This window comes from Callospermophilus lateralis, chromosome 14, assembly GCF_048772815.1.
Source record: "Callospermophilus lateralis isolate mCalLat2 chromosome 14, mCalLat2.hap1, whole genome shotgun sequence".
NCBI classification, from domain to species: domain Eukaryota; kingdom Metazoa; phylum Chordata; class Mammalia; order Rodentia; family Sciuridae; genus Callospermophilus; species Callospermophilus lateralis.
The window spans coordinates 73,767,574-73,792,462 of NC_135318.1; the positions used below are offsets into that span (position 1 = coordinate 73,767,574).

Genomic DNA, 24,889 nt, shown 5'->3' on the forward strand with positions numbered 1-24,889 from the left:
CCTACAACTAAAAAAAATAATAAAAATATGTATATATTAAAAAAGGAGGGGAGGCTGAGGATGTGATTCAGTAGTTAAGCATCCCTGGGTTCAATTCCTTGCACTAAAAAAAAAAGGAAGGAAGGAAGGAAGGAAGGAAGGAAGGAAGGAAGGAAGGAAGGAAGGAAGGAAGAAAGGAAGGAAGGATGGATGAATTTCTGTAGAACTTAAAAATGTTCAAGGGAACATTTTACTGTTTAACAAACACAAATGCATGGGAATTTCAATGTAGCCAGTCTTCACATGACTAGGACTAAGATGTTCTGTAAAGGAAAACTCCTAGACACTGAATGTCAGGTTTCTCCCCACCTCTTAGGGCCATGAAGGTTCCTGTTCCTGTGCAAACAAAGGCAAAAACTCCTTGGTGAACCAGTGAGGAGGAACTTAAATACGGTTGGGGTAATATGTATTAGCACAGCTGCCTCCAAAGAGGAAGGAAGATGCACAGTTCATGCTGTAAAGGGATAAAGTTGAAATACAAGTAGAGGTCACTGATAGGTTTTCTTCATTTTGGCTGTAGAAGTCTGGCGTGGCCCACCTATCTGAGGGGCACGAGAACCTCCAAGATGGCTTCCATCCCACCTCCTAGTACTTCTGCCCTGGTGCAATATGAGTATGGGCTGTCTCTTGGAGAATGGGCTGGACCACATGTCCAGTGAACTGAAAAACTACAGAACTGATGGGGTGTCACTCCCAACATCACCGACTTCCAAGCTGCTAACATTTGTCCTTTCCTGCCCTTCTGATTCTCATTCGATTGAGCTGCCCTTTGGAGGAAACACCTCAGGCTTCTGGCAATAGCCAGCAAGGAACCGGGGCCCTTAGTCCTACTGGGAGAAGTGCCTTGTGCCTGGGAATAAGTGAATACTGCCATCAACCCCCTGCATGAGCCTGGAAGCAACTTCAGGGGAATCTTAAGGTGATTTTAACCTCGGCCGACACTTTGATTGAAGGCTGAGACAGCCAGAGGACCCAGCTAGCTGCACCCAGACTCCTAACCCAGAGGAAACAAGAGAAGAAAATTCTGGTGGTTTAGGTCAATAGGTTTCAGGGTAATCAGTTCCCCTGAAACAAGCAGCCAAGATAGAATGCGGAACTCTACAGCAAGGCTTGGCAAACTTGCTCTATGCAAGGCGAGATGGTAGGTTTTCAGCAGCGTGGGCCAAACTGTCCCTGCAGCGATTCTACCTCTGGAGCAAGAAAGCAGCCACAGACAATATGCAAACAATGACTAAGGCTGTATTCCAGTAAAACTTTGTAAAAACATGGTGATTTGGCCCATGGGCCGATTTTGCCAACCCCTGCTCTAAAGTAGAGTCGAAATCCTATTTTTTTGAGTTATAAGACAGATGATCTTCATTTACCACTGTGTTTAAATGATTGTAACAAAAAAATTAATCTATCATAGCAATATAACAATCATAGGTAGCTGAAAAGGAAAGTAGCAGATGTTCAAGAAATTTCTGACTGAGATGGAATCTAAGCTATATAAAGCTATCTTTCTTAACAAATGGATGCCTCTATCTGTACTGTGATATGTTATAGCTTACACCGTCCCAGAGAGAAACCTGAATCAGAGAGCACCTGCAAGGGAAGCTGCTCATGTAGACCCCACCAGGATACCTCCTGACTGCCCTGGCTTCCCCTCACATGGCTTGCTCCTCTGACCGTGGGGACAGATGACTGATTACCTTTGCTTTTTGACAATGGTGATGGCGGCTGCTCTGTAAACACTTCTAGGGGTCGGGAGTCATGGTGCTCGAAGTCTTTGTCCATGGCTTCTATGAGACTGGTGATGTCCGAGTCCTCCGAGCTGTGCCTTGTGCTGCTGGCACGTTCCGGGTGGGTGGGGTGTGCGAGGGGGGCGGGAGACAGCCGCTCTGTCTGTGGCTCCTGGTGCTGAGGCACTGGCGGTGCTGGAGGCTGTGCATGCTGCTCCAGGGGGCTGTGGCCGTGGTGCTTGCCACTGTGCTGGTTCTGCTTTGCCCCTTTGGACCTTCTGCCCGCTGTGTGACCCTGGGGCGCTGTGTGTGCCTCGAAGACAAGGGGGCTTGTCTTGCTTGCCGACTGTGAGGAGGCTGCTTGTGCAGAAGTCCTGCTCGAGGTACTTGAACTGCTTTTGGCTCTGACGTTTTCCACGTCAGCTGAGTTTCTGTTGCTGTGGCTTCCGTGTGGGTGCATTGATGAGCCACACTGCTTGTGATTCCCTGCACCAGGCCGTGATGACGAGCCTCCTGCTCCACAGAACCTCCTACTGTGACTGGGGTCATAGCTGAGTGTATTCAAGCTGCAAAAAGGACCACTGCAGATCAGCAAAGAGTTACCTACAAAATCTAATATTAAAAGAACTTATTCCATCAGAACAGACACCACAAATAGAAACCACGGGAAAAAACATCAAGCGAGGGACAATTCCCACAACTTTCTAGATTCTACTTTATGTGAAAAGTCAGTGATTAGAGGGTACCTGAACCTTAGCCAATGCGATAAAGACATGGCTTCTGGGATGAACGCTTGGTAACCAAAGGCAACCAGGGTGTTAAGTAATTAGAAGTATGTTTTTGTTCCTCCCAAGCAGAAAGGAAGACATTTGTTTAGTTTTTCTTGTAATCATATCAGCCAAATCCATGCCCACTAGAGAATTGATTGCCAGTGTGTGACATACTTTCCTTCAGATGAAATACCAACGATTCTCCTGAGGTCAAATGGCCTTCCCACATCAAAGGGTGGGTTTGAGGCCTCAAAGGATAGTCACCGTCGAAATGACTCCCAAATTCCTTGAGCTTCCAAATACGCTGTTCCAATTACCAAGAGAAACAGTGCACTGCAGGGTACAGGAGGTGGACAGGAGGATTGTTTGTTAGTGCAAGAGAAAAAAATTAGCTGTTAAACAGTTTTTGGTATGGTGTAGTATGATATAAAAACAAAGCTGTTGGTAGCAATTCTTAATGGGCAAGGCCCAAACCAAAAAGTCATGGATAAAAATGTGCACGCAAATTTTTATAAATGGCAATTTTACATGGAGTGAAATAATTTTACATAGAGGAAATAATTATTTGTATCAGAATGGATACCTGGAGGATGATTCTTTTTTTATTGAAAAAAAATCTGAGTTACAACTGTCTGGGCCAACTTTTCCCCTTTGTGCAACGTAACTATGTAAACTAGTTTGGGAGAGGATATCTGATTCTCAAAAATATACAAAGAAATAGGTTGTTAAAAAATGGGATGCTGGGGACTTAAAAATATTTATAATCAGTTTTATGTTGCTTAGGCATATAATTAAGTATATATGCCCAAATCCAGCAAGTACCTGGCAAATTATGAATTTTTTTTAAAAGAAATCAACAGGTACTTAATTTGATTCTCCGCTTTCAAAGGTAAATGCTTATACATGCCACTGAGTATGGCTGAGCTCTAACTGTTCTTTCTGGTATAGCAGTGTGGCAAGGGCAGAGCTGTGTTTGCTGGCAGCACATCCTAGCTCTCAGAAAAGTGACCAGCACACAGCAGGGACCTGATAAGTTGTGTCCATCAATGAATGAAATCCAACCTCAAAAGAAGACACAATACCTCATTATTCCTGAGATGATGATGTACAGAGCCAGCTCCCAGTTGGGCCTGGGGAGGGCCTCTGCACAGGTTGCTAACATGTGGTACGGGAGGGACACGTTTAACACAAATACAAACTCAGAGCCACTGGTTGTCACAAACTTCAGTTCACGAATCACTCTAGAAGCCGTGAAATCAGGAGTAAACCTAAAACAGAGGATGGCAGTGAGGCTGAGTTAAAAAACAACAGAGCACAGCAGTTCAAGCTGACAACAGCCCCATGAACCCTAAAGGCTCAGCACAGAATCTAAGGGTGGTACTTAGGAGGTTAACAACAGGAAGAATTGCATTCTGTGGATAATTTTGAGGAATTATGTAAAAAAAGAATAACCATCTTCTCAGACATTAATTCAGGAAGTGTGTCTGAGCTTCTTTGCCTTTCCTCTTCTTTATCTAAGCTGCACTCCCAATAATGCCTTGAACAAAACAGAAACCCACCCTAGAACTGGGGACCGTTCCTCATTGCCTGCAGCTCAGTTTGCTGTCACAATCATCTTATTTTTTGTTACATGAGCGCACCTTGAGGATAGGCGTTTCATTACCTCATTGTACTTTTAGGTCAAGAATTAAGCCTCACATGTAGTAATTTAGCCACTGATTAAGTAAGCATCACAGAAGGGCTTGAAATTATTATTCAATTAAGGGGACAGAGTTTATAACAAGTTAGTTATCAATTAATTGTTAAATATGCTGCAAAGCTGGGCATGGTGGTACATGCCTGTAATCCCAGCAGCTTGAGAGGCTGAGGCAGGAGGATCCTGAGTTCAAAGCCAGCCTCAGCAACCCTGAGCAACTTTGAAAGACCCTGTTTCAAAATATAACTTAAAAAGGGCTGGGAATGTGGTTAAGCACCTCTGGGTTCAATTACTGGTACCCAAAACAAAAACAACAACAACAACAACAAAAAAAAAACCCTACAACTCTTACTAATCAGGCATTAAAATGGTCTTCTAAATTAAGTATTGCCCATTCTTATCTGCAAGTTAAAACTACACTCGTATGGCCCATGTCTCTGTTCTGTGGCTGGGACACTGAACTCATCCCAGCATCTTATGCTAAATAATTCTGAGTTGGTTTCTAAGATATCTGATTCACCTGGGATACAGAGGAAGTTTTACTACCTTGAAAACAAAGACATAAAGAAATACCTTAGCTGAAGATTAAGTGGAAAAAAAATCAAATGAATAATTGTGGATAAAGATCTTTTATTATCTATAAATACAAAAATATCTTTCTTTGCAGTATCTGACTCTAGTATTAAAAGACAGTAAGAAGTTAGTGATTCATTATACTGCACCTTATAAGAAAACACTTACAATATGATTATGTCCTTTGAGGCATTGGCACTTAGTGCAAACTCTTGACAATTAACAACTTTAAAGCCATATCCTTCACATGAGTATCCACTGATTTCAATGGTTTCTACGTGGACTTGAAGTTGTCCTGTATTCTCTACTTTAAACGTTCTTTTCAATGTGAAATTTGGTTCTCTTAGTTTTAAACCTAAAGGAAAAAAAATCAGCAGTGAGGATAAATGTTGCTATCACAGGCTCCCAGTGCAAAGGATAAGCACATTCTTCATGAACTACGGCTGTATTCCACATGCCAAGGAGACCAGCCAGTGCCCAGGTCTCGTCGGGAAGCACTCCACTTTTATATGTTATTTTAGATGGCAAAAGTTTTATTATACTTTACTTTTTACCCTTAAGAGTGAATGATCTAAGGTATGTAATGAGTATTGATACTTTAAGTCTTTTAAGATCCAAATCAACAAGACTGAATGTACGACACAGGCCTTCCTCAATGGCTTGAGCACCTTTCACTATACACAGGTGTGCACTGGAGGGTCTGTCCTTACTCCTGGAATTATTTGCTGTTCAAAGTGCGTGCTGCAATCTGTGCCCTTGGCACTGTCAGGAATACTCACTGTCTGTACAATCTTTTAACAATGCTTCTGTGATTTTGAAGCATAAGGAGCTTCCTGGGCCTGGAAGCTTGCCTGCCACCCTCAAGTTCTCAGTTGTTCCTTGTCCCTGGACCATCACAGCATCCATCACAGTCAGGTTATTTCTAGATGAGAACAAAAATCACAGATTTTTTTCTCCCACTAAATCTGCACAATCTTTTGATCAATAATTTCTACAGTTATGTTGTAACCCATGTCATACAAATTTATACACTGAATTTTAAGGGTGTAAAATTTTAAATACATAAAGAAAAGCAAAAGTTTGTTATTCTTAAGAGTCACACATGATACTTCAGAAACATACTACTTACATTTTTGAAGGATAAACATAAGGACTTTGATGTAAATACTAAAAATTCAATCCATACCTAGACCACAGAACCTACCTCACTATGATTAGTGAAGAAACAGTTCTGTTGTGAATTGGAGTAAATTTTACTTTGACAGATTTCTTTTCTCCAGGTTTTAAAATTAGGTTTAAAATTAAATGTCGAGAGAGGCCCTCGGTAAATTCTGTTGAACTCTGCAGTGGATGAACCTTGAATCAGTGGGTAAACAAATAGGAGTCATTAAGATAGATATTTTCTGGAAAATGTTTTTCCCTTACCCCATCTAGAGCCCAGTAGTTCCTCAAACTGATTAAACATGCAAATGGCTGTGCCCTTCACGATTTAGGCAGGTCAGCTGCACTCAGGGATGAGGAGCCAGTGACGGCCTTCACATTCTGTGTAAACCCCCAAATGGGCTATGCTCCCAGGCCATCCGAGTCCTCATGTTTGTGTGAGGCATTTATTTTCGTATATAGATATTTTTAATCTTAAATACAACACATCATACAAAAGGAAACAGAACTAAGATGAATAGCTGGATGCGTCAGCACAAAGCAAACAAGCACAATGATGATTGGCACCCCAGACCCTCACAGTGCTGCCCCGGTCACTGCCATCACTCCTTCCTTTGATGGGAACCAACTGCAGAGGCTTCAGGTTGCAGCAAATGTTTTATTTGCAACCATATTTCCAATTTGTATCAATCTTTCCTTGAATTTTATTTTGAAAACTAGCCACATAGTTGCTACTTTATAAACACTTGATTTGAAGCTTTAAATTTTAAAAGTGTAGCTTAATTTAGTTTCTAAAATATTACGCTTTGATGGCCAGCAATAAATAATTAAAAAACATTTTTTTAAAAAATTAAAGAACCCATACTTCACACATAAAGACACATTTCTGATTTTTAAGATCAAGTTTACAACTTCTAAGAGAAGGGCTGGCAACACTTGGCTATCGCTGAGTCATATCTCCAGCCCTTTTTAAAAAATTTTGACAGGGTCTCATCAAGTTGTGTAGGGCCTTTCTAGGTTGCTGAGGCTGGCCTCAAACTTGTGAGGCTCCTGCCTCAGCCTCACAAACTGCTGGGATTACAGGCATGAGCCACTGCGCCTGGATCAGGTATATTTTTATCATACCCTTCAACAAAACCATGCATCATGACACTTAATGAAGCAGATATGAGAATCTACTTGTTTGTTAAATCAGAGAGCCATTACTGAGATTTGCAAAATGGTAAACAACCCCTTCTTGCAAACTAAATTTTTAAAAATAATGTTAACATCGACAACATGTTCATGTTATCTGTTAAATGGAATAGGTTTGTTATTTTAAATGAATGAAATCAATCTTCCAAAGATTTCCCAGTTTTAATTTCTAATATGGTAAAATATTAAAATATGTAATTCATAAAAAATAAACCTCTCTAGGCTCTTTAATAATTTTAGGACTCTAAGGGAGTTGCAAGACCAAATATTTTGAGAACACAATTCCACAGCAGTGTAAAAAACTGGGATAGAATTTATCCTAAGCTCTTCTCAGGATCTCCCCTAGAATTTTCTTAGAACAAATTTTTAAGGTCTATATTTCATTTGTTTTTCCAAATACTACTTGTATGCAATTTTTTTTAAAAAGATGAATATTAGCTCATTTACTTCTTATTCTGTATTTTCTCCTTTTAAAAGCAGAGGAAACAAAGTTCTGGTTATTCTTCTTGATAACCTCCAATAATAGTTGGTCACACTGACATTTTACAGGTGAGAAAAGCAAAGTACAAAAAGATTCCAAGATAAAGGTTCAAAACTACAATATATGACTGTCTGAACATCAGTCTAGGGGTTCAGCCATCAAAAGGTGAAGCTATGGGAAAGACCACAATATTTCAAGAACTACAAGATATCTGATTTGACAAAGCTAATGAGCAATTCCTAATCCACAGTTGTCATGAATGATGATGGTAAGGACAAAGGTTCTGGAGGCCAAGAGGTGGCGGTCCTCTGCAGGAGCCATGGCCTCAAGGGCTGCCATCCTCCACAGCAAAGCCTTCCAAAGAATGGTTTGTGGGCATCCAATCTGGATGAGAAAAAAACAGCCCTGGTTCCTAGAACAAGCCGGTTTATGTGTGGGCTTATTTATTCAAGATGACCTACAGAGAAAAAGCCGTGAATACCTGTGCCAAGCACAGATACAGCCAGCCACAGGTTGTGAATTCAGGGAGCTTGCAATCTTATTAGAAAGCAGCCAGAAGAAAATATAAATGATCAAGCTCAATATTTTGATGCTTAATCAAAATAAATTATGCTTCATCTGTATATGTAGTCTTAGAACTTCTGGTAGCTACTATGACAAACCTTCAGGGCTTGGTTGTTTAATTCTCATGAAAAGGAACCTTCTGCTCAGTGTAGCCCTTACCTTCTTCTAAATCCCACCCACTCTTCCCAGTTTCTCTGCATTTAACATAATCATTGGGCTGTTTTGACCTCTTCAGTAACTCCCCTTCAGCTACATTGGAAGGTGGCCACAGGTTTCTTTCACATTTGCACTGTTGACACTACGCCATAGCAGGCCTCTGGATACTTACAGTGTTTCTGTAGACTTGAAATTCTAGTGTTCTCAAATCTATCTTTGCTGTCTTACTCAAGTTAAACCTGAAATAAAAAAAATGTATAAAGACATCTTCATAAACAGCTTCATAATTAAGGGGATTGTGGAATACTAATCAAGTCTGTGCTTTATTTGCTAATTATCTTTCAGTAGGTTTGGGGATAAAGTTTACACTTGATCCCAAAATGTTAAAGGCCGCATCTTGTAATTAATATCTTGTTCACTTTTTACAATAAAAATATTTCAAAGGTTCTAGCTGCTTTCTCTTCACAAATTTGTCAGGAGGGAAGATTCACACTGCCTGAGACGGAAAGCTTTTCTAGATGCTTAATGCAATATCAACTCCTCTCCCCAGAACCCTCTCTCAACTTTACAGATCCAGAATCTAAGTTAAATCTATTACTAGCAGTATGAGCTACAATACAGTTTTAATTAATCTGAATAAAGATGCAATGAAGTTTTAGTTAAATTTCTATATAACACCATGTAGAAACATTTGACATTTAAAGCAATGCTTACCTTGAGACTAATTTATCTACAAAGACTGAAGGGTTGGAATATAAATCCAGAGGAATAACCTGAACATAGACAGGAACATCTGCAGGATTTTCTAAGGTAATCTCTTCTTCCTTAAACAAAACAATGAAACATTAGATGAAAGGTTTCTACATCAAGAATAAAATTATATTATTAGTTCTTATAGCAGTGATGAGCTTACTGCCTTCTCGTGGTGAGTAGGTCACTATTGGTGGCAGAGCCCAGGGCCTGGCTCCCTCTACCCTGCACCCACAATCTTCTCACCACACACTTCTCTGAACTGCTAAACTTTGCAATATCCATTCCAGAAATATACAACTGGGTTTTCAGGTTAAGAGTGACTACTTTACAATGCTAGTGCACATTTATAAAACTCAAAGTCACCTGGAATACTTACTGAAGAGCAGTTTGTATTGGTGAGCGGGAACTTCAGGTGCTGGGGGGAGCTAAGTATGGAAGGCCAGGAGAGCTCGGCAGTGATTTTTGATATTATATTTTTTTGAAGGTCTGTATTTACTTCAAATATAGCACTCAATCTAGAAAAACAATTTGTAAATCACTGTATCACATTGAAATATGTGAGTTTTCTGAGCATAAGAAACTCTACAAGACTCGTGTACTTGAGAAAATTTGTTCTGGATGACTCCAAAATATACAGGTTTATCTGCTCTTATATCTTAGCAAGTTTTTTGTTTATTTGTTTTTGGAGGGGTGGGGGTACTGGGGATTGAACTCAGGCAGGGGCACTCAACTACTGAGCCACATCTTCAGCCCTATTTTGTATTTTATTTAGAGACAGGGTCTCACTGAGTTGCTTAGCACCTTACTTTTGCTGAGGCTGGCTTTGAACTCATGATCCTTCCGCCTCAGCCTCCCGAGCTGCTGGGATTAAAGGCATGCGCTACCACGCTGGTTTACCAAGTTTTTAATGCCACAGAATGATGTCTGTTTTGACATACAGCCATCATCTGTACTTCACACTGAGCGTGTAAAGGTTGACAATCTTAGGAACAGTTCTAATAGTGTTAGTGCAATCTGTGTAAAGCTTGAAAAATCTTTTTTACTTATAAATTCAGTAAAAAGCTGGGGAGCATTAGACAACATATAGAGAAGACAAGCACATAAATGTAGTATATGTTGTGATGGGACCCTAAAGGATCTATGCCTGGGGGAAAGATCTGGACACCATAGCCTGGTGCTAGGAATATCTTCAGCAGAACTAACGAGACAGCAGTGCGTTGCTTGGCATGGGATTCTTTTGGCCCTTGAGATAAACCCAAACAAAATCCTCACATGTAATGAAGATGTCAGTCGAAGAGAAAAAATGTGAGGGTTCTGAGTAACCCTCATTTGAATAATTCTCTACTTATGAGTGTTTATAAGCCAGATGTCCAGAACTTAGAACTAATTATAACTGGGGTTACAACCCTGGGACCAAATACTGGAGCTCATTTAAATCCAACGCTATCAAACTGGTATCACTGGACACTGCTAAGAGTATAGGCTTCATGAGAACACTAGAAGACATTCTCTCACACAGTGACAAGGGAACATAAAGGCAGGAGCAGGGAGCACATGGCAGGCAAGGCCAGCATTTGCTGGTGATGTGGAGAGGTCCCTGGGGCTGCTGAGCCCAGGCCATCACTGTGAGTCATTCATTCATAACTGGTGTTGAGATCTGAAACCCCGTGCACTTCACAAGCCTGTGGAGAAACAGGCTACAAAGGACAGCTTTGGTGAGCTCCTTGCCAATCTATCAGAAGTCTCCTTTACTCATTTTAACTATTTTAAAGTAAAAAATTTAGCTTTCTTTTTTATATATATATATATTTATTTTTTAGTTGTAGTTGGACACATTACCTTTATTTTATTTATTTTTATGTGGTGCTGAGGATGGAAGCCAGGCCTTGCACATGCTAGGTGATCCCTCTACTGCTGAGCCACAACCCCAGCCCTAGCTTTCTTTTGACTTAAAAAAAGCTTTTTCGCAGCAGATAGTTTAGAAAAACAAACCCTCAGATTCAACTGGTAATGGTTTGAGAACTTTATATTACTCTTAAGTTGAAATATCTATGTTCTGACAAATATATTTCAAATTAGCCAATTAAGAAGAGCACTTTTCATTATTTTATTATTATAGACAAATGCTTTTCTTAAGTATATGAAAAGATCTAATTTCTATAGTACCAAATAATTATATCTTTGCTTTTGAATTCAGATGCTGTACTAATTTGCCATTAGCATGTTTAAAAATTTGTTTTTTCTTTTTTGTAGAACTGGGAATTGAATTCAGTGGTGCTCTACTACTGAGCTATATCCCCAGTTCTATTTATTTATTTTTTAAAATCTTGAGACAAGATCTGTTGCCAAAGCTGGTCTGTAACTTTTCATCCTCTCCCCTCAGCCTCCCAAGTCTCTGAGATTATAGACGTGTGCCACCGTACCTGGCTGTCATGTGCATATTTTCTACCTGCCAAAGACACAATGGGGAGCCATCTGACTTGGGCCCTCCCCAACAGCCCAGCACTTTGAAAGGAATAAAATACACACTGGGTCTCAAGGAATAAGATTCATACTGGGTCTCCTGCCCTGGGAGTAAAGGTAGGGGTTTTTCTTTGTCTTTCACAGGCCAGTGGCAGGTAAAAAACTTTTTCTTCTTATGCAAATGACTGTGTCTAAGGAGAACAAGGTAGTCTCCCTCATAATGACAATTTCAGATTTTTTTTTTTAATTTTAAGAAAGCTCCACACTGTACCGCCTGTCCACTTCCCTGGAAAGGCTTCCACGTGCCAAACACAGGGGTGGACTTTGAAAGAGGGAGGCTTTGATTAAAAGAGTCTGTTTGGGGGATAAAGGCAGCAGAGGAACAGCAAGGAACTCAGTAAGCAGAGGAGAAAGGAGAAATAAGGTAGTGTGTACATTTCTGAGCAATGGTAATTTCAGATGTCTCACTAACAACCTTCTGAAGATCAGGCATATTTCCTTAGCTATAAAGAAAAGTAACCTCATAGAAAAATGCAGTGACATTTACAGCTGAGATGCTAAACACCTGTGGCAACCCCACTCACCTGTGGCCTGAACTTTCCTTTATTCCCATCTAGGCTTTGAATAAAATCTGGTGGGAATCCCAGTCGGCCTTCCACGCATCCTCCTGCATGGCCACCCTGGGCTGCACCTTGGGTTCAGCTACAAGGAAAACAGGTGATGAGGACTCGCTCCACACTGCACCACCTGTCCACTTCCCTGGAAAGGCTTCCATGTGCCAAACACAGGGGTGGACTTTGAAAGAGGGAGGCTTTGATTAAAAGAGTCTGTTTGGGGGATGAAGGCAGCAGAGGAAGAGCAAGGAACTTACATTTGAATAGAAAAGGCAAGCCAACGTAGCAAAGGTCCCCACACTGCAGTCCAGGATCAAAATAAATGTTTGCAATCTACAAAGAGGCATATGAAAACCATGAGTCCCCAACCCATGGAGGGGCACAATATCAAAACAGTCACGGAGGTAATTCTCAAATGTAATGTTTCCAAACCTTTGACTTTTTCCCTGGCTCCAAGTCTTCCCTGTTACCCCATAATCGTTTGTAGTAAAATCGCACATCTTCTGACAAAGATCGTATTTGTTGTATCTTTACCTTCTGTGAGAAGGAATTCATAATATTTAAACTTTGATGAACTATTTTCCCCTGTAGGAAGAAAAAAAAAGAAAACTCAAACTCAGTTGTGTATGGTGTGCTTTTCCAAGATCACACACTTTGGAGCTGACAAGCATATTCCCAAGAAACCATAGCCCAAAAGACATTCATCAGTTTATAATTTCTAAATTTGTAATTGAGAGGAAAACAAAAACAAATGCCCCACCGAAACCCCCCAAACCTTTGTTGCTGTTTTTATAGCATTTTACCAACACACTTCAGACGAGGAGTCTGTAGAAGGAATTAACATGAAAACATTCAATACGTAGCTGACATACTGAGACAGCCAACCAGGTACAAACGAGGTAGCTTTAAGGGACAGGCACTCTCAGTTTGTTAAGCAAGGTTTGTTTCTATCAAGGCAGGGCTGCCCCAAAATAACTGAATTCTAAAACATAAAATCAAACAAGACAAAAACACAGTTTTTTCTTAAAAGACTGTCTTTAAAAAAATAATAAAAGCATTACTTGAACTATCAAAGATAAATCAGGTTATCTTATAAAATAGGTTATAATGTATCTTATCAAAGCAGCACACAGATTAAATTACTAAAAAAAATCAATGACTATGCTTACTAGTTGCAAGTTTCTTGTTATGATTTTGTGCCACATTTTAAATAAAAAATGATTTAAATAATCCTCAATAAGAATATTATAATCTTACACTTTCTTTTGGTGAACACAGAATTTTATCTTTTGGTGCATGTGATTCCTACCCACCTAAGGAATTCTCTAAAACGGCAAATGCACTTTTTTAACATTTAGTATTAAAAGGCTACAGAAGTTAAGAATGTGCCAGTGAAGAGTTGGGTGAAGGTGACGCTGGGACCAATACTCCTCATTTCCAGGCTAGTGAGAAAACACACCAGAAGGACCCCAGAGGGCATGGTCTGTGGGCTGAGGTGGGAAGAACCTTAGTCCCTGGTGATAACTGCCATCCTCGTCTCTCAGGGGTGCAGTGGGCATCCAAACAGGTAACAGACAAAAATTTCCCTTGGTAATTCTACCCAAACATAAAGTATTAAGCACTAATTTTCTGAAATATTTTTTTACTCAGGTATTGTTTCCATCCTTCCTCTGACAAAGAGATTGAAAGAATCTGGTAATATGTTAATTTGTAATTGCAAGCAAATATTTGGTCCTGAGACCATCTAAAGTCTTTTGAGAGCTTGAGCTGAACAGCCCTAAACTGATGCCTTATTTTATACAGATACTTCCTCTTTACTCCCCTGCGGGCCTTTTTATGATCTCCCCTAAACTAATTATCCTCTTCTGGGATTTTTTTATTTATTTATTTATTTTTTTTTTACTTTTTTGCGGTGCTAGGACCTCATGTGTGCCAGGCAAAGTACTCTGCCACTGAACCACCTCAGTCTCCTGGGATTTACACAAAGATTAAGGAGATGGCTGACTGAGAAGGTAATTGAAGGAGAGAACAAGGTACTTTTGGATACATGATACATTGCAAAATACTCTACTGTCATATATAATCAAAAAGAATATATATATATATATATATATATATATATATATTTTAAAGTGCACAAATTAAAGTTGAAAGGTCATGGCTTAAAAAGGAGAAAGCCTCTGGAAAGGAGATGGAGATGACAATGGAACCAATTCATGAAGATATGCAGTTGTTTGAAGGGAGACGAGCGGGAGCAGTCCAGACAGAGGCAGGAAAGGGCGTCCCCCCTCTGCCTAGCCCTCTTTCACTGCACCCAGTTTCCTGTGGACCCAACCAGGCTCTGGGTCGGCCCAAGGCACTCCACAGTAACTTCCACATGCATCCTGCATTTCCTTCTGCCTCAGAGACAATCTTTAGAGTTTAGCTTTGACCATGTTAAGCCTCTACTCAAAACTCTGGATTCCCCTGCACATAAATGCACCTACTTCTCATGCTGTGGCTCTGACATGTCATTCTATCCTCTATGTCCATCCTCACTAGGCTGGACAACCCACCACTGCCTGAACCCATCACAGAGTGCACTGCCTCTGCATCTCTGCAAGGCTGGCCTGGCCTGTGCATGATTTCCCACCCCGTGCACTCCAGCTGGACGCTCCATGCCAGTCCCACAGCACTTGGGGATCAGATGTGCACTTCTCTCTCAGCCTCTCCTCGCCATCTTTCTCAGGGCAACCTTGGAACGTTGCCGTGGATCCCTGAAGAGAGCCCACTTCCCTTCATAGATTGAACACTTCTTGAAAGAAGGGACCATTTCTTATTCCTTTTCTAAAGAATTTGGTTCATTCTTACCTTATAACAACTGTTGAGTCCTAGAAACACAGAGGTAAAGGCTAAGGAAAAAAATTAGCCAGAACAAATCTGTAAATTAAGTGTCTTACTTTGAAGGACGGAGGAAGAACCATCTGCTTTGGGAAGGAGGTCAGGGAGCCCACGGCGATCACGGCCTTCACAGGAATTGTGAGGATCTGTGGAGTGAAGAGGCAGAGCACAGTGAGCACATGCAAGTCAAGGCGAGCTGGACAAGCACAGCATTGCTTTGGGGGCAACCAAAAAAAACTTCTGGGAACTTATACTGAAAATGATCTGCTCAAAACCCAATATTAAAACCCTGGATGTTGAATCTATCCAAATGTTCTCCATAAAATATAATAAATATCCATGTACTATCCAGTAATTCAATAAAAACATAATTAGCAATACTACACAATGGGGAAGGAATAAAGACAGATTTTTCAAAATACAAGTATTTTGAAGATTATTAGTTGTAAAAAGGAAGGTCTAATAGTACCCCTAAAGTAACATGTATAAAAATCCAGCATGTTTGAGTTATGTGGCTCTCTACTTTTTGTATATACAAACAGATATCAACTGAATGCAGTGGTGTGTGCCTGAAATCCCAGCTACTCAGGAGGAGGGTGTCAAGTTAGATGCCAGCCTGGGCAACTTACTGAGGCCCTGCCTCAAAATAAAAATTAAAAGGCAGCTTAGTGGTAGGGCACCCAGGGTTCAATCCTCAGTACAAAAAAAAAAAAGAAAAGAAAAGAAAAGAGTTGAATATTCTAGGGTTAGAACCCCAACTCATGCTCCATTCAGATCACAAGTGAGTTACTAGGGGAGTGACATAGGAGGCTATTTACTGTGTATTCCCTAGGCTGGTCTCAAACTTGAATCCTCCTGCCTCAGTTACCCATGTGGCTGGAATGTGTTCCCCACAGTGCTGGGCAAGGATATTCACTGTTAATTCTTATTTTCATCCGTATAACAAAAATTTTCCTTAATTCTGAAATGTACTTATTTCTGCCATGAATGGCAAGTATGTATTTCTCACTTTCAGAGGTAATTAATTTGAAATATTCCCAGCAAATCACTTATTAAATAGCCGATTCTGTTTATTTTGCAATGAGATTTCTCTCAGGCAGGGGTTGTGTGTGTAAAAACACATAGAAGGGGCTGGGAATACAGCTCAGTGGTAGAGTGCTTGCCTTGCATGCACAAGGCCCTGGGTTCAGTCCTCAGCATCACAAAAAACAAAAACAAACAAAACACATAGAAGGACCAGGGTAGCAACTGTTTGGATTTAACAGTGTCGGATTTCCTAAAGAGCTTCTAAGTGTTACATTAAAACTAAGAGTAGCAGGAATACATTCTCTCCAGCCTTCACTGAATGCAACATAAATCCCACAAAGAATCTTATTTAAAAATCCAGTCATCTTTTTGTCTCTTGCCTGAGAAGGACTCCTGTACATATCAATGTGAGGAATCAAATGAAGACATATTTCCTGACTTTACCCTCCGTTTTGGGAAGGTCACACAGGAGGACATTTATGACTGTAGCAGGAAATGGTACTCTCCAGCTCAGGGTTCTGGTGGGCTTGGGGGCAGTGACTGTGCCACCATAAGCTGGGCTCTATCAGAGACTCTGCAGGTGTCAAGGACACTTTTCTAAAGTTTCTTTTTTGGTTATGAGCTTTGGGTTTCATTAGAAAACTAGGAGCAAATAAATCCATCTTCTGTAGATAATTCTGAAAAGCTCCGTTTTTGAGAAGGTTGCTGGAAGCCTGGGTCCCTCTGCTCCAGCCCTCACCAGCTCTGGCCATATAGAAACAGAGGTGCTGAAGGAAGAGCTCTGAGCAAGAGGACCACACCTGCCCTGGGTGGCAGCCGTGTCTATAAAAGCTCAGTTTTATGGACACAAAACTGATAAAACTCTGAGTAAAATTTAGTTCTCTGTTTCTATAAAAATAAAAAGTCTCATAAATATATTTTTTACATGAGTTAAAAATAAACATAGAAAATAAAAAGGGACTGGATTATTCAGAAAACCCCCACTGCCGTGACCCCCCACAAAACCCTTACCTCATAGTCTGTTGTGATCTGTATGGCTCCATCATGAATCCCTTACAGTTTTTTTGCAGTAAGTTTGACTCTGAAGACTGCAAAATAGCCTGAGGCTAATATTACCTGCATGCAGTAAAAATGACATCACTCATTAGCCCTACAAATTCAAGTTTCTATGGAAGTGGACAGGAAGCTGTGGGGAATCAGCTGACCTCTAGTCCTCACATACACCAGTCACACTGGACGGCCAGACCTCCCTGTACAACACCCCACAATAACACCCATCCTTTAACGTCCATCTACCACACTTATTGCATGGGCCACTGAGGACACGGCTGCCACCCAGGGCAGGTGTGGTCCTTTTGCTCAGAGAGTTCCTCCTTCAGCACCTCTGTTCCTGTAAGGCTAGAGGGGGTGAGGGCTGGAGCAGAAGGACCCAGCCTTCCACGATCCCTTCCATCACATTAGTGAAGGGCAGAGGTGGATTCAGGTTCAGGTTCTGAATGCAGCTCTGCAATGTCTTCACAGCTGCTGAGACTGGGTCAAATCAACACCAAGCCCAAGGCATCCCAAGGAAGTACATCAACAACTCTGTGCAAAAGGACATTAAACTTTCCTTTTGTAAAAGTGCCCCCAAGAACTTCTATTCCAGCCTGCACATAAAGTACCTGAGGCTCCTTCTCACAGAAGGTGATTCTGCTGATTCTTTTATCAATAGGCACAAACTCCATGTCCCCTTTTCAGCAGTGGTGAGGGTGAGACTGGTTTTCTTGTTTAGAGCTGCACATGCTTACGATGCAGAAAAAAAGTCAAGGGAAGATTCTCAAAGGGACCAAACAATGTCTGCCTCATAGCTACTCCCTTCTAGTCTGGGCAGAAACACTGCTAATTGAAGATACCTCTTTCAACATTCAGGGCTCTCCCCCGGTAAATTTGACAAAGGGTTAGTTTAGAACCCATGAGGATGTCTCCTGTAATGACACCTGTATTATAGAAAGATAAATTTTGCTTGCTCTACAAGTTTGTATGACAAGGTAGAGCTCAACCCCTTTGGGATTCAGTGCCCTCATCAGAACAGGGACGGGCTGAAGCAGATTACCTACCAGGGCCTTTCAATGTCAAATAACCAATGCTGTAAAATTATTAGTTGAGGTATGTGACATAGCAATGGTCTTTATCCGTGGTTTAGACATCCACTTTAGTTTAAGGAAAGAAGAAGAAGGCTTACTTACTGATGACTGGTCTGATAAAGAGGATTTTTCCAACTCTGGAAGGTTTGAAATTATTGTAGTTCTATTGCCTCTTTCTGTAGCTACAAGTTCTATGGACAAACCATCTCCTATGATATGCCAACTTTTTATAACCAGCTTAAAAAAGAAAATACGAAAGTGATTATTTCAATATAAGCATAAAATCCTTAAATCTGATTTCAAATAAAGACAATTTTTTTTACCTCAATTGGATTGCTGTTTATAAGTGCAAATAAAATATTACTTGCTTCTGTAGCACTCAGAACTCCAAAATCTATGAAGCATTCTTCTATTTTGGGGGGGGCAATATAAAGTACTGGAAAATAATGAAAAAACTGGATTAAACACAAAACCATGCTTATGCAACAGAATGTTACCAACAGGAAGTGACTGTATAAGACATACTACAGTGTCTAATATGTTCAGAAGCTCAAGGGCCAGGAGAGGTCAAGTGCAGCCCCTGGGGATGAGGCAAAAAGTCTGTGGTTTCAGTAGGCACTGCGACTACAAGTAGGTAATCATTCCAACAGTCACTGAAGGAATCACATACAAACAAAGGGGAGACGTCCAGTAGCCTCCCCTCCCAGAGGCTACTGACTTCTGGGAGGACAGGCTGCTGGACGACCTCCTTTGTTTGTATCCTTCCTAACAGTGTCACCTCTTATCTAGACTTCTTTCTTTCCTTGCTCATGCTCAAGACAGCTTTGATTTTTTTGTTCTATTTCCTGTGTTGGAAGAGCTCTGTTCTGTCCTTCTGTTTTATTCCACTACTCTCCTGATGCTATGCCTTCACCATCTTATTTTCTTTACTCTCTTGTTCTTTCCTTTGTCCTGGTATTTCCTGACTTTTAGTCATCTTTTCCCTACAAACGTACTTCTTAGCCCTTCTTGTACTATTGTTCCCTACCATTACAGTGATTTAAAAGCAAAATTGAGAGAAAGCAGCATGTGGAAAAGATCTAAGTGGACATTATGACTAGAGGGATCAACTATATTATGGGGAGAGAGTAGTCAACTGTAATCCAAAAATATTTTTTTAAAAATTCCAGAAAGAAACAATTTCTAAGTTTTCAGCTATGTACTGTTCTAAGTAGTGCAATGAAATTCTGTGCTGGCTTGTCTGGGAGTGAGCGATCCCTCTGTCCAGCATATCCATGCTGTATATGTGATCTATTAGTCACTTCACTGTCCTGGTTATCAAATCAACTGTTTTGGTGTTACACTGTTTTCAAGGACCTTACTGTACTTAGAGACCCAAAGTGCAAGGGTGGTGACAACAACAGTGATGGCAGCATTTCAGATATACCAAGAGAAGCTGTAGGGTGCTTCTCTCAAGTGAAAAAGTCAAAATAATGCTTTTAATCACAGCATATTGTTTTGAAAAATTCTATTTTACTATTTGTTATTCTTTTTACTCTCTCTTAACTGTACCTAATCCATAAATTAAATGTAACCACGTGCATGTGTGTTTGTGTGTGTATATATGTAAGAAAACACAGCATATATAACTGGCTCTCCCAGTTTATGGGTTTCACATCCAGGAACTTCACAGGTTTTGCACAAGTATTATGCCATTTTACATAAGGGACTTTAGCATCTGTGAAGTTTGTTATTTTCAAGGGATTCTGGGACCACTCCCCCATCAGATACTGAAGGATGACAATATGGGATTCAATGCCATCCTTGGCTTCATGCATTCCCTAAGGGTCTTGGAACACATCCTCTGTGGATAAAGGCAGTGGAGGCTCCTAATACTGTACTGTTCTATACTGACTAGAAAGAAATTATAGAGCACAGATAATAGCAAAACCTAAGAGAATGCAACACAAATGCCTAATGAGATCTGAAAACACAAAAGACAGCTGGGAAGTTTATATTTTAAAGGTCAATAACATACTTATATCTAAAAAGCCTTTGTAAACCCGCAGAGGTAAATGAAATATAGAAGCATTGGTAATAAGTAAAATGTTGTTATATATGTGCATGGATGATGTGGATGGCATAAAAACCAGGGTAAAAATGTATCCTGATTCATTAGGAAGAATTAAGACTGGTTTGCTGAAGTTGTGAATCTAGGAAATGAGGGAAGAGGAAAAAAACAGAAGTGTTAGAATCATCTACTTGGCAGAGCAGCAAGATAAAAGCCTGAAGAGTCCTGGACGTACTTTAAACATTGTTTTGGCTTCTTCTGGCAGCAGCACATCATGTATGAGGATCGCAAAACTGAAAGTGTTAGTAAGGTAGACTGGCCTCTCCACAGGGTCAGCAGGACTGTCTCGGATGTGAAATAACGTTGCAGCATGATCAAATCCCAAATAGCTATGTGAGGAAAACAGAAACAAAAATAAATCATTTTCATTTCCATGTGTTAATTTAAAATCTAAGTTCATTTATTGTGAGTAGTAATTTACATTTAGTATTAAGGACTGCATGTTATTTAATGACTCGCCACATGATTTAAAACAAATTGGCTTGCAAAATATTGTAATGTAATAAAAAGAACTATTCTTTAATGAATCATATCAATCAAACAGTAAGAATCAAAAATGTACCAAAAGGCTTTAATCTACTTTGAAAAAAATCATGTTTATCACTGAAATTGCAATCAGCTTTGTTAAAATGAACAACTATAAGCTGTATATTGAACTTGGTTGCAGTTAGTAAAAAAATGAATTACACATTACTGTCCATTTATAAAAGGTTACAGTTCTAGAAGTACTTATGAGTTTATAAAGAAACATAAATGATTGTTTCAAGTACTGTAATACTTCTGTAATATGTTACAAAAGGAATGACAGAAGAATATGGTTCAAATAATTTAAATATTGAAAAACCCCACAGATTCATTTTTGCATCACTGAACCTTCCTCTGAACAAAACCACATTATCCCACTTATCTTTTTCTTCTAAGAAAGTAATAAATAAAATATAGAAGGTTCTCTTTTACAGCTGAAGTTGTTCTTTTCAACAAAGAATCTGGGTATGATTTTTGCTAAGGTTACTTAGTAGGAAAACAGAATGTGCTGATTAGCAACAAGTTATAAAGCTTATTTTTAAAAGAAACCCAACCATCTAGAACTTCTGTTTGATACAGTATTTCATAAGTTTAGAGAGACTCTAGATTCTCACCCATCTAAAACTTCTGCTTGATATGGTATTTCAAGTTTAGAATAACTCTTTTCCTTTGCTTTAACAGTTATTCTCCCAGAAAATTGAGATGTTTTTTTTTTTTTTTGCCCTTGAAGCTAAAAGGAAGCATAAGAAATAATCTGTCACCTCTTAACTATCAGAGTATGAGCGATTTTATGTAGACTGACAAACTGGGGAGGAAAAAAGTGAGCTTTCAAATTGCCAAACAGAATCCGTTTAAACAATCAAATTTTTTTTCAAGTAAAACAGGGAAAATGTTCTTGTTCTCTTTTTTTCTGGTAATGAGCTAAGGAGACCAGGAATTAGCAAGTGAACATGCTACTGTGGAAAAGCGCGGTCTGTGCCACTTCTCTGCAGCCATAGGCCTGGCCCTCCTCCCAGGGCAGTGCCTCTCAGGTGCCGCACTAGGATCATTCTCGCTCTTCCCTGTGGTGCTGCCTGGTGCTCTGAAGGATATCCATCGGCATGCAGGGCCTCTACCTGCTGGATGTCAGTTGCACCCCTTCAGTTGAGACAACCCAAAATGTCTCTAGGTGTCACCAAGAGTCACCTACTAAGAACTGCTGGTTTACAGCTATTCTAAGAGAGAATGGGCAGGACCCATGTGGCTAGAGTCCTGCTATAAAAACCAACTAAGCAGCGGGGTGCAAGCAAAGGTTAAGAGGAGAGCTCTGACTCCCCGCATCAGCCAGCCCTCGAGGAGCAGAAGTGGAGACAAACCCTCTCCCATGGGTTCACATTCTCACACTCTCCTCACTGATGAAGTGATACCTGTAGGTTCTGTGGCAGTTTTGAATAGTTTGACCTGGAATCAGACAGTGGACTCAATGTGGGTACCCGAAGATGTTCCTTTCAAAGCATACAAAGCATCTGATGTTTAACCTTCTGCCCTTTAAAGTCCTTCAGGCACACTTCCACCCTGAGAAGAATGTGTCTGTCTATGAGTGTGGCAATGTGTCAACAACTTCAGACAAAATAAAGAACAAAGAAGGGGTATTTGATGGATGGTGACTCTAGATTTTTTAAATTTCCATTAAGCCTCTTACTGCTGTTTGCTAGGTGGGCATTTCGGGATGTTTTAAATTTTTCATTATTTGTTCAGATATTAGGCTGATTACAAGGACCATTAGGCATTTCAGAGTGTCATGTCATTATAAGTGGTCAAAAATCTCAAGAAAATTCAGTTAAAAAATCCTATGAGTGACTTTTTTGGGGGTACTCAGGAAGTAACTCAGGAGCACTTGACCACTGAGCCCCATCCCCAGCCCTACTTTGTATTTTATTAGAGGTAGGGTCTCACTGAGTTGCTTAGCGCCTCACTAAATTGCTAAGGCTGGTTCTGAACTCAGGACCCTCCTGCCTCTGCCTCCTGTGCCACTGGTATTACAGGCGTACACCACCATGCCCAGCCCTAAAAGTGACTTTTGATGAGCAAGATGCTTGATAAGTGAACACTGTAGAGGTCACACATATAATGCTCATTTTGAAAATGTTAAACATTAAATAAAACACATTCCCTGACAGACTTCCACAGCAGTCTCACAGAAGTATTCTGGGTTGGGACCTGGTCTTTTCCCATCATATTGAAAACCACTTTTAAGAAAAGCATTTGTTTTTAAAGATCCTTTCCCTTTGTATATGACTTTACATGATTTCTTTAAGAAACTTTAGGGCTGGGATGATGCCTGGTGCAGCATGTGCCTAGCTTGGAGGAACCCCAAGCTCCATTCCCAGGACTACAAAAAAACAACACAGCAAAGTCCAAACAGAGAAGAAACACTTTAAGTCTGTGATGTCCGAAGAGCCAACACTAAGGACATTGCATTTAATGCAGACATCTGCTGGGGGGTCAAGAAGGCACTGGAGAGGGAACTCTTCGCCCTTGCCAGCCAAACTGAGGAGAACCACGTGGCAGAACTGTGGCCAGCATGCACTCCCGTTTTCCTTGGGCTTATGACAAGAGCAGATTCTCTGTGTTCTCAGGGCTCCAAAATTACTACATACCACTCTTTTCTCTGCAAAGCCTATGTCTTCTGCAGACAGAAGACCACTTACCACAAACTTGCCAGTGAGGCGCCTACACCTCCCTTGGCGCTGCCTCCTGATGTGTGCTATGGACGTTAGGATCCTATTTAATCTGGATCCCTGGGGTTCTCACTGAGCTGAGGGATAAGTTCTGCAGGAGTGTGCAGCCTATGTCCTTGCTCCAGATCCTCCCTGGAACTTTCAGCGGGTGAGAAATGGACCTGGTGGTCTCACAGACACTGTGCAGAACATGCCAGGCCCTGAGACCCTGCTGACCAACTATTCTCATCCAACAGGACCTGAGCAGACATGGCTTCATCCCAAGGCCAAAGCTGAAGCCGATGGCTCTCACTCACATGGGTCCCTGGGAAAAAACCCTGTCCACAGTTTTTTTTTTTTTTTTTGGTGTGTGTGTGTGTGTGTGTGTGTGAGTGACCAGGATTGAACCTAGGGCCTTGTGCTTGCTAGGCAAGCACTCTACCAACTGAGCTATGTCCCGAGTTTTAATTCTGAAAAACTACAAATATAGTTCAGCAGCATAAAATCACTATTTAAAATATTCTGTGATAGCAAACTCAATATATGGCTAGTAGAGTAGGCAAGACTGAATTTAAAAATGCTGTAAAATGTGAAAGTCTAGGTTGAGTTAATATTTCAAATGACAAAACATATTCCATGTTTGAAATAATAGCTAATTTGATGATTCTACCATAGGGACTTTTATCCTATCTTCAGCAGGACTATTTGCTTTGTTTATAAAAGCTAACATATAAAAATGTTACAAAGAACATTTTGCTCTCAAATTTAAACATGCTTCAGAAATTTAAATACTTATCCCTTAATGACAAAAATAAATGGCATCATAATTAAGTCACATTATAATAGATATATCTGATTAGCCTCTTATGAAATATGCCAATCCTAATGTATTTGCCAATGTTTTTCTATTGCTAATACTGACTTAGCTTTATGGAGTTATGGCATTTTCTTTTGTGAATTAATCAGATGAGAGTTCATAATGATTTAAGAAAAAACAAGCAATCATTTAAAATCCGTCTATTAAAACAGACTGGATTTCTATATTAACATGTCAACACATATGCTTTCTAGTTTATCAAAGTACCACCATTATTAAAGAGAAAAAAGTAAATGCTTACCATCAAAACTAATGCTTGCAACCTTGGTGTATTTACTTTCAGAAGCTTTTAATGTAACTGGTTTAAAATGTACTGCTACGGCATCATTTTGTGGTGTAGGGCGAACACTCTGTAAGGAAAAATAACAGAACACATACGGTATTAGTTTGGTCTAATACATTGCTCTATACTGGAACATACGCTAGAAAAGTAAAGCAGAATCGAAATCTGAAGTTTAACCTCT

The 24,889-nt window shown here is 40.2% G+C and overlaps 1 protein-coding gene across 1 annotated transcript in view; it reads right to left on the reverse strand.

Annotated features, from left to right (window-relative positions):
- The window catches only part of LOC143637856 (transmembrane protein 131-like), a 95,948-nt gene that overhangs the window by 17,393 nt on the left and 53,666 nt on the right, over nucleotides 1-24,889 (reverse strand). The window contains 20 exon segments of the mRNA XM_077105159.1: nucleotides 1,731-2,326; nucleotides 2,705-2,863; nucleotides 3,613-3,798; nucleotides 4,968-5,154; nucleotides 5,579-5,721; nucleotides 6,004-6,155; nucleotides 8,528-8,594; nucleotides 9,070-9,179; nucleotides 9,485-9,623; nucleotides 12,156-12,273; nucleotides 12,443-12,518; nucleotides 12,618-12,770; nucleotides 15,125-15,211; nucleotides 17,103-17,207; nucleotides 18,317-18,451; nucleotides 18,538-18,650; nucleotides 20,232-20,406; nucleotides 20,500-20,653; nucleotides 21,464-21,572; nucleotides 24,667-24,775. Coding sequence (XP_076961274.1) covers nucleotides 1,731-2,326; nucleotides 2,705-2,863; nucleotides 3,613-3,798; nucleotides 4,968-5,154; nucleotides 5,579-5,721; nucleotides 6,004-6,155; nucleotides 8,528-8,594; nucleotides 9,070-9,179; nucleotides 9,485-9,623; nucleotides 12,156-12,273; nucleotides 12,443-12,518; nucleotides 12,618-12,770; nucleotides 15,125-15,211; nucleotides 17,103-17,207; nucleotides 18,317-18,451; nucleotides 18,538-18,650; nucleotides 20,232-20,406; nucleotides 20,500-20,653; nucleotides 21,464-21,572; nucleotides 24,667-24,775 — 3,073 coding nt within the window.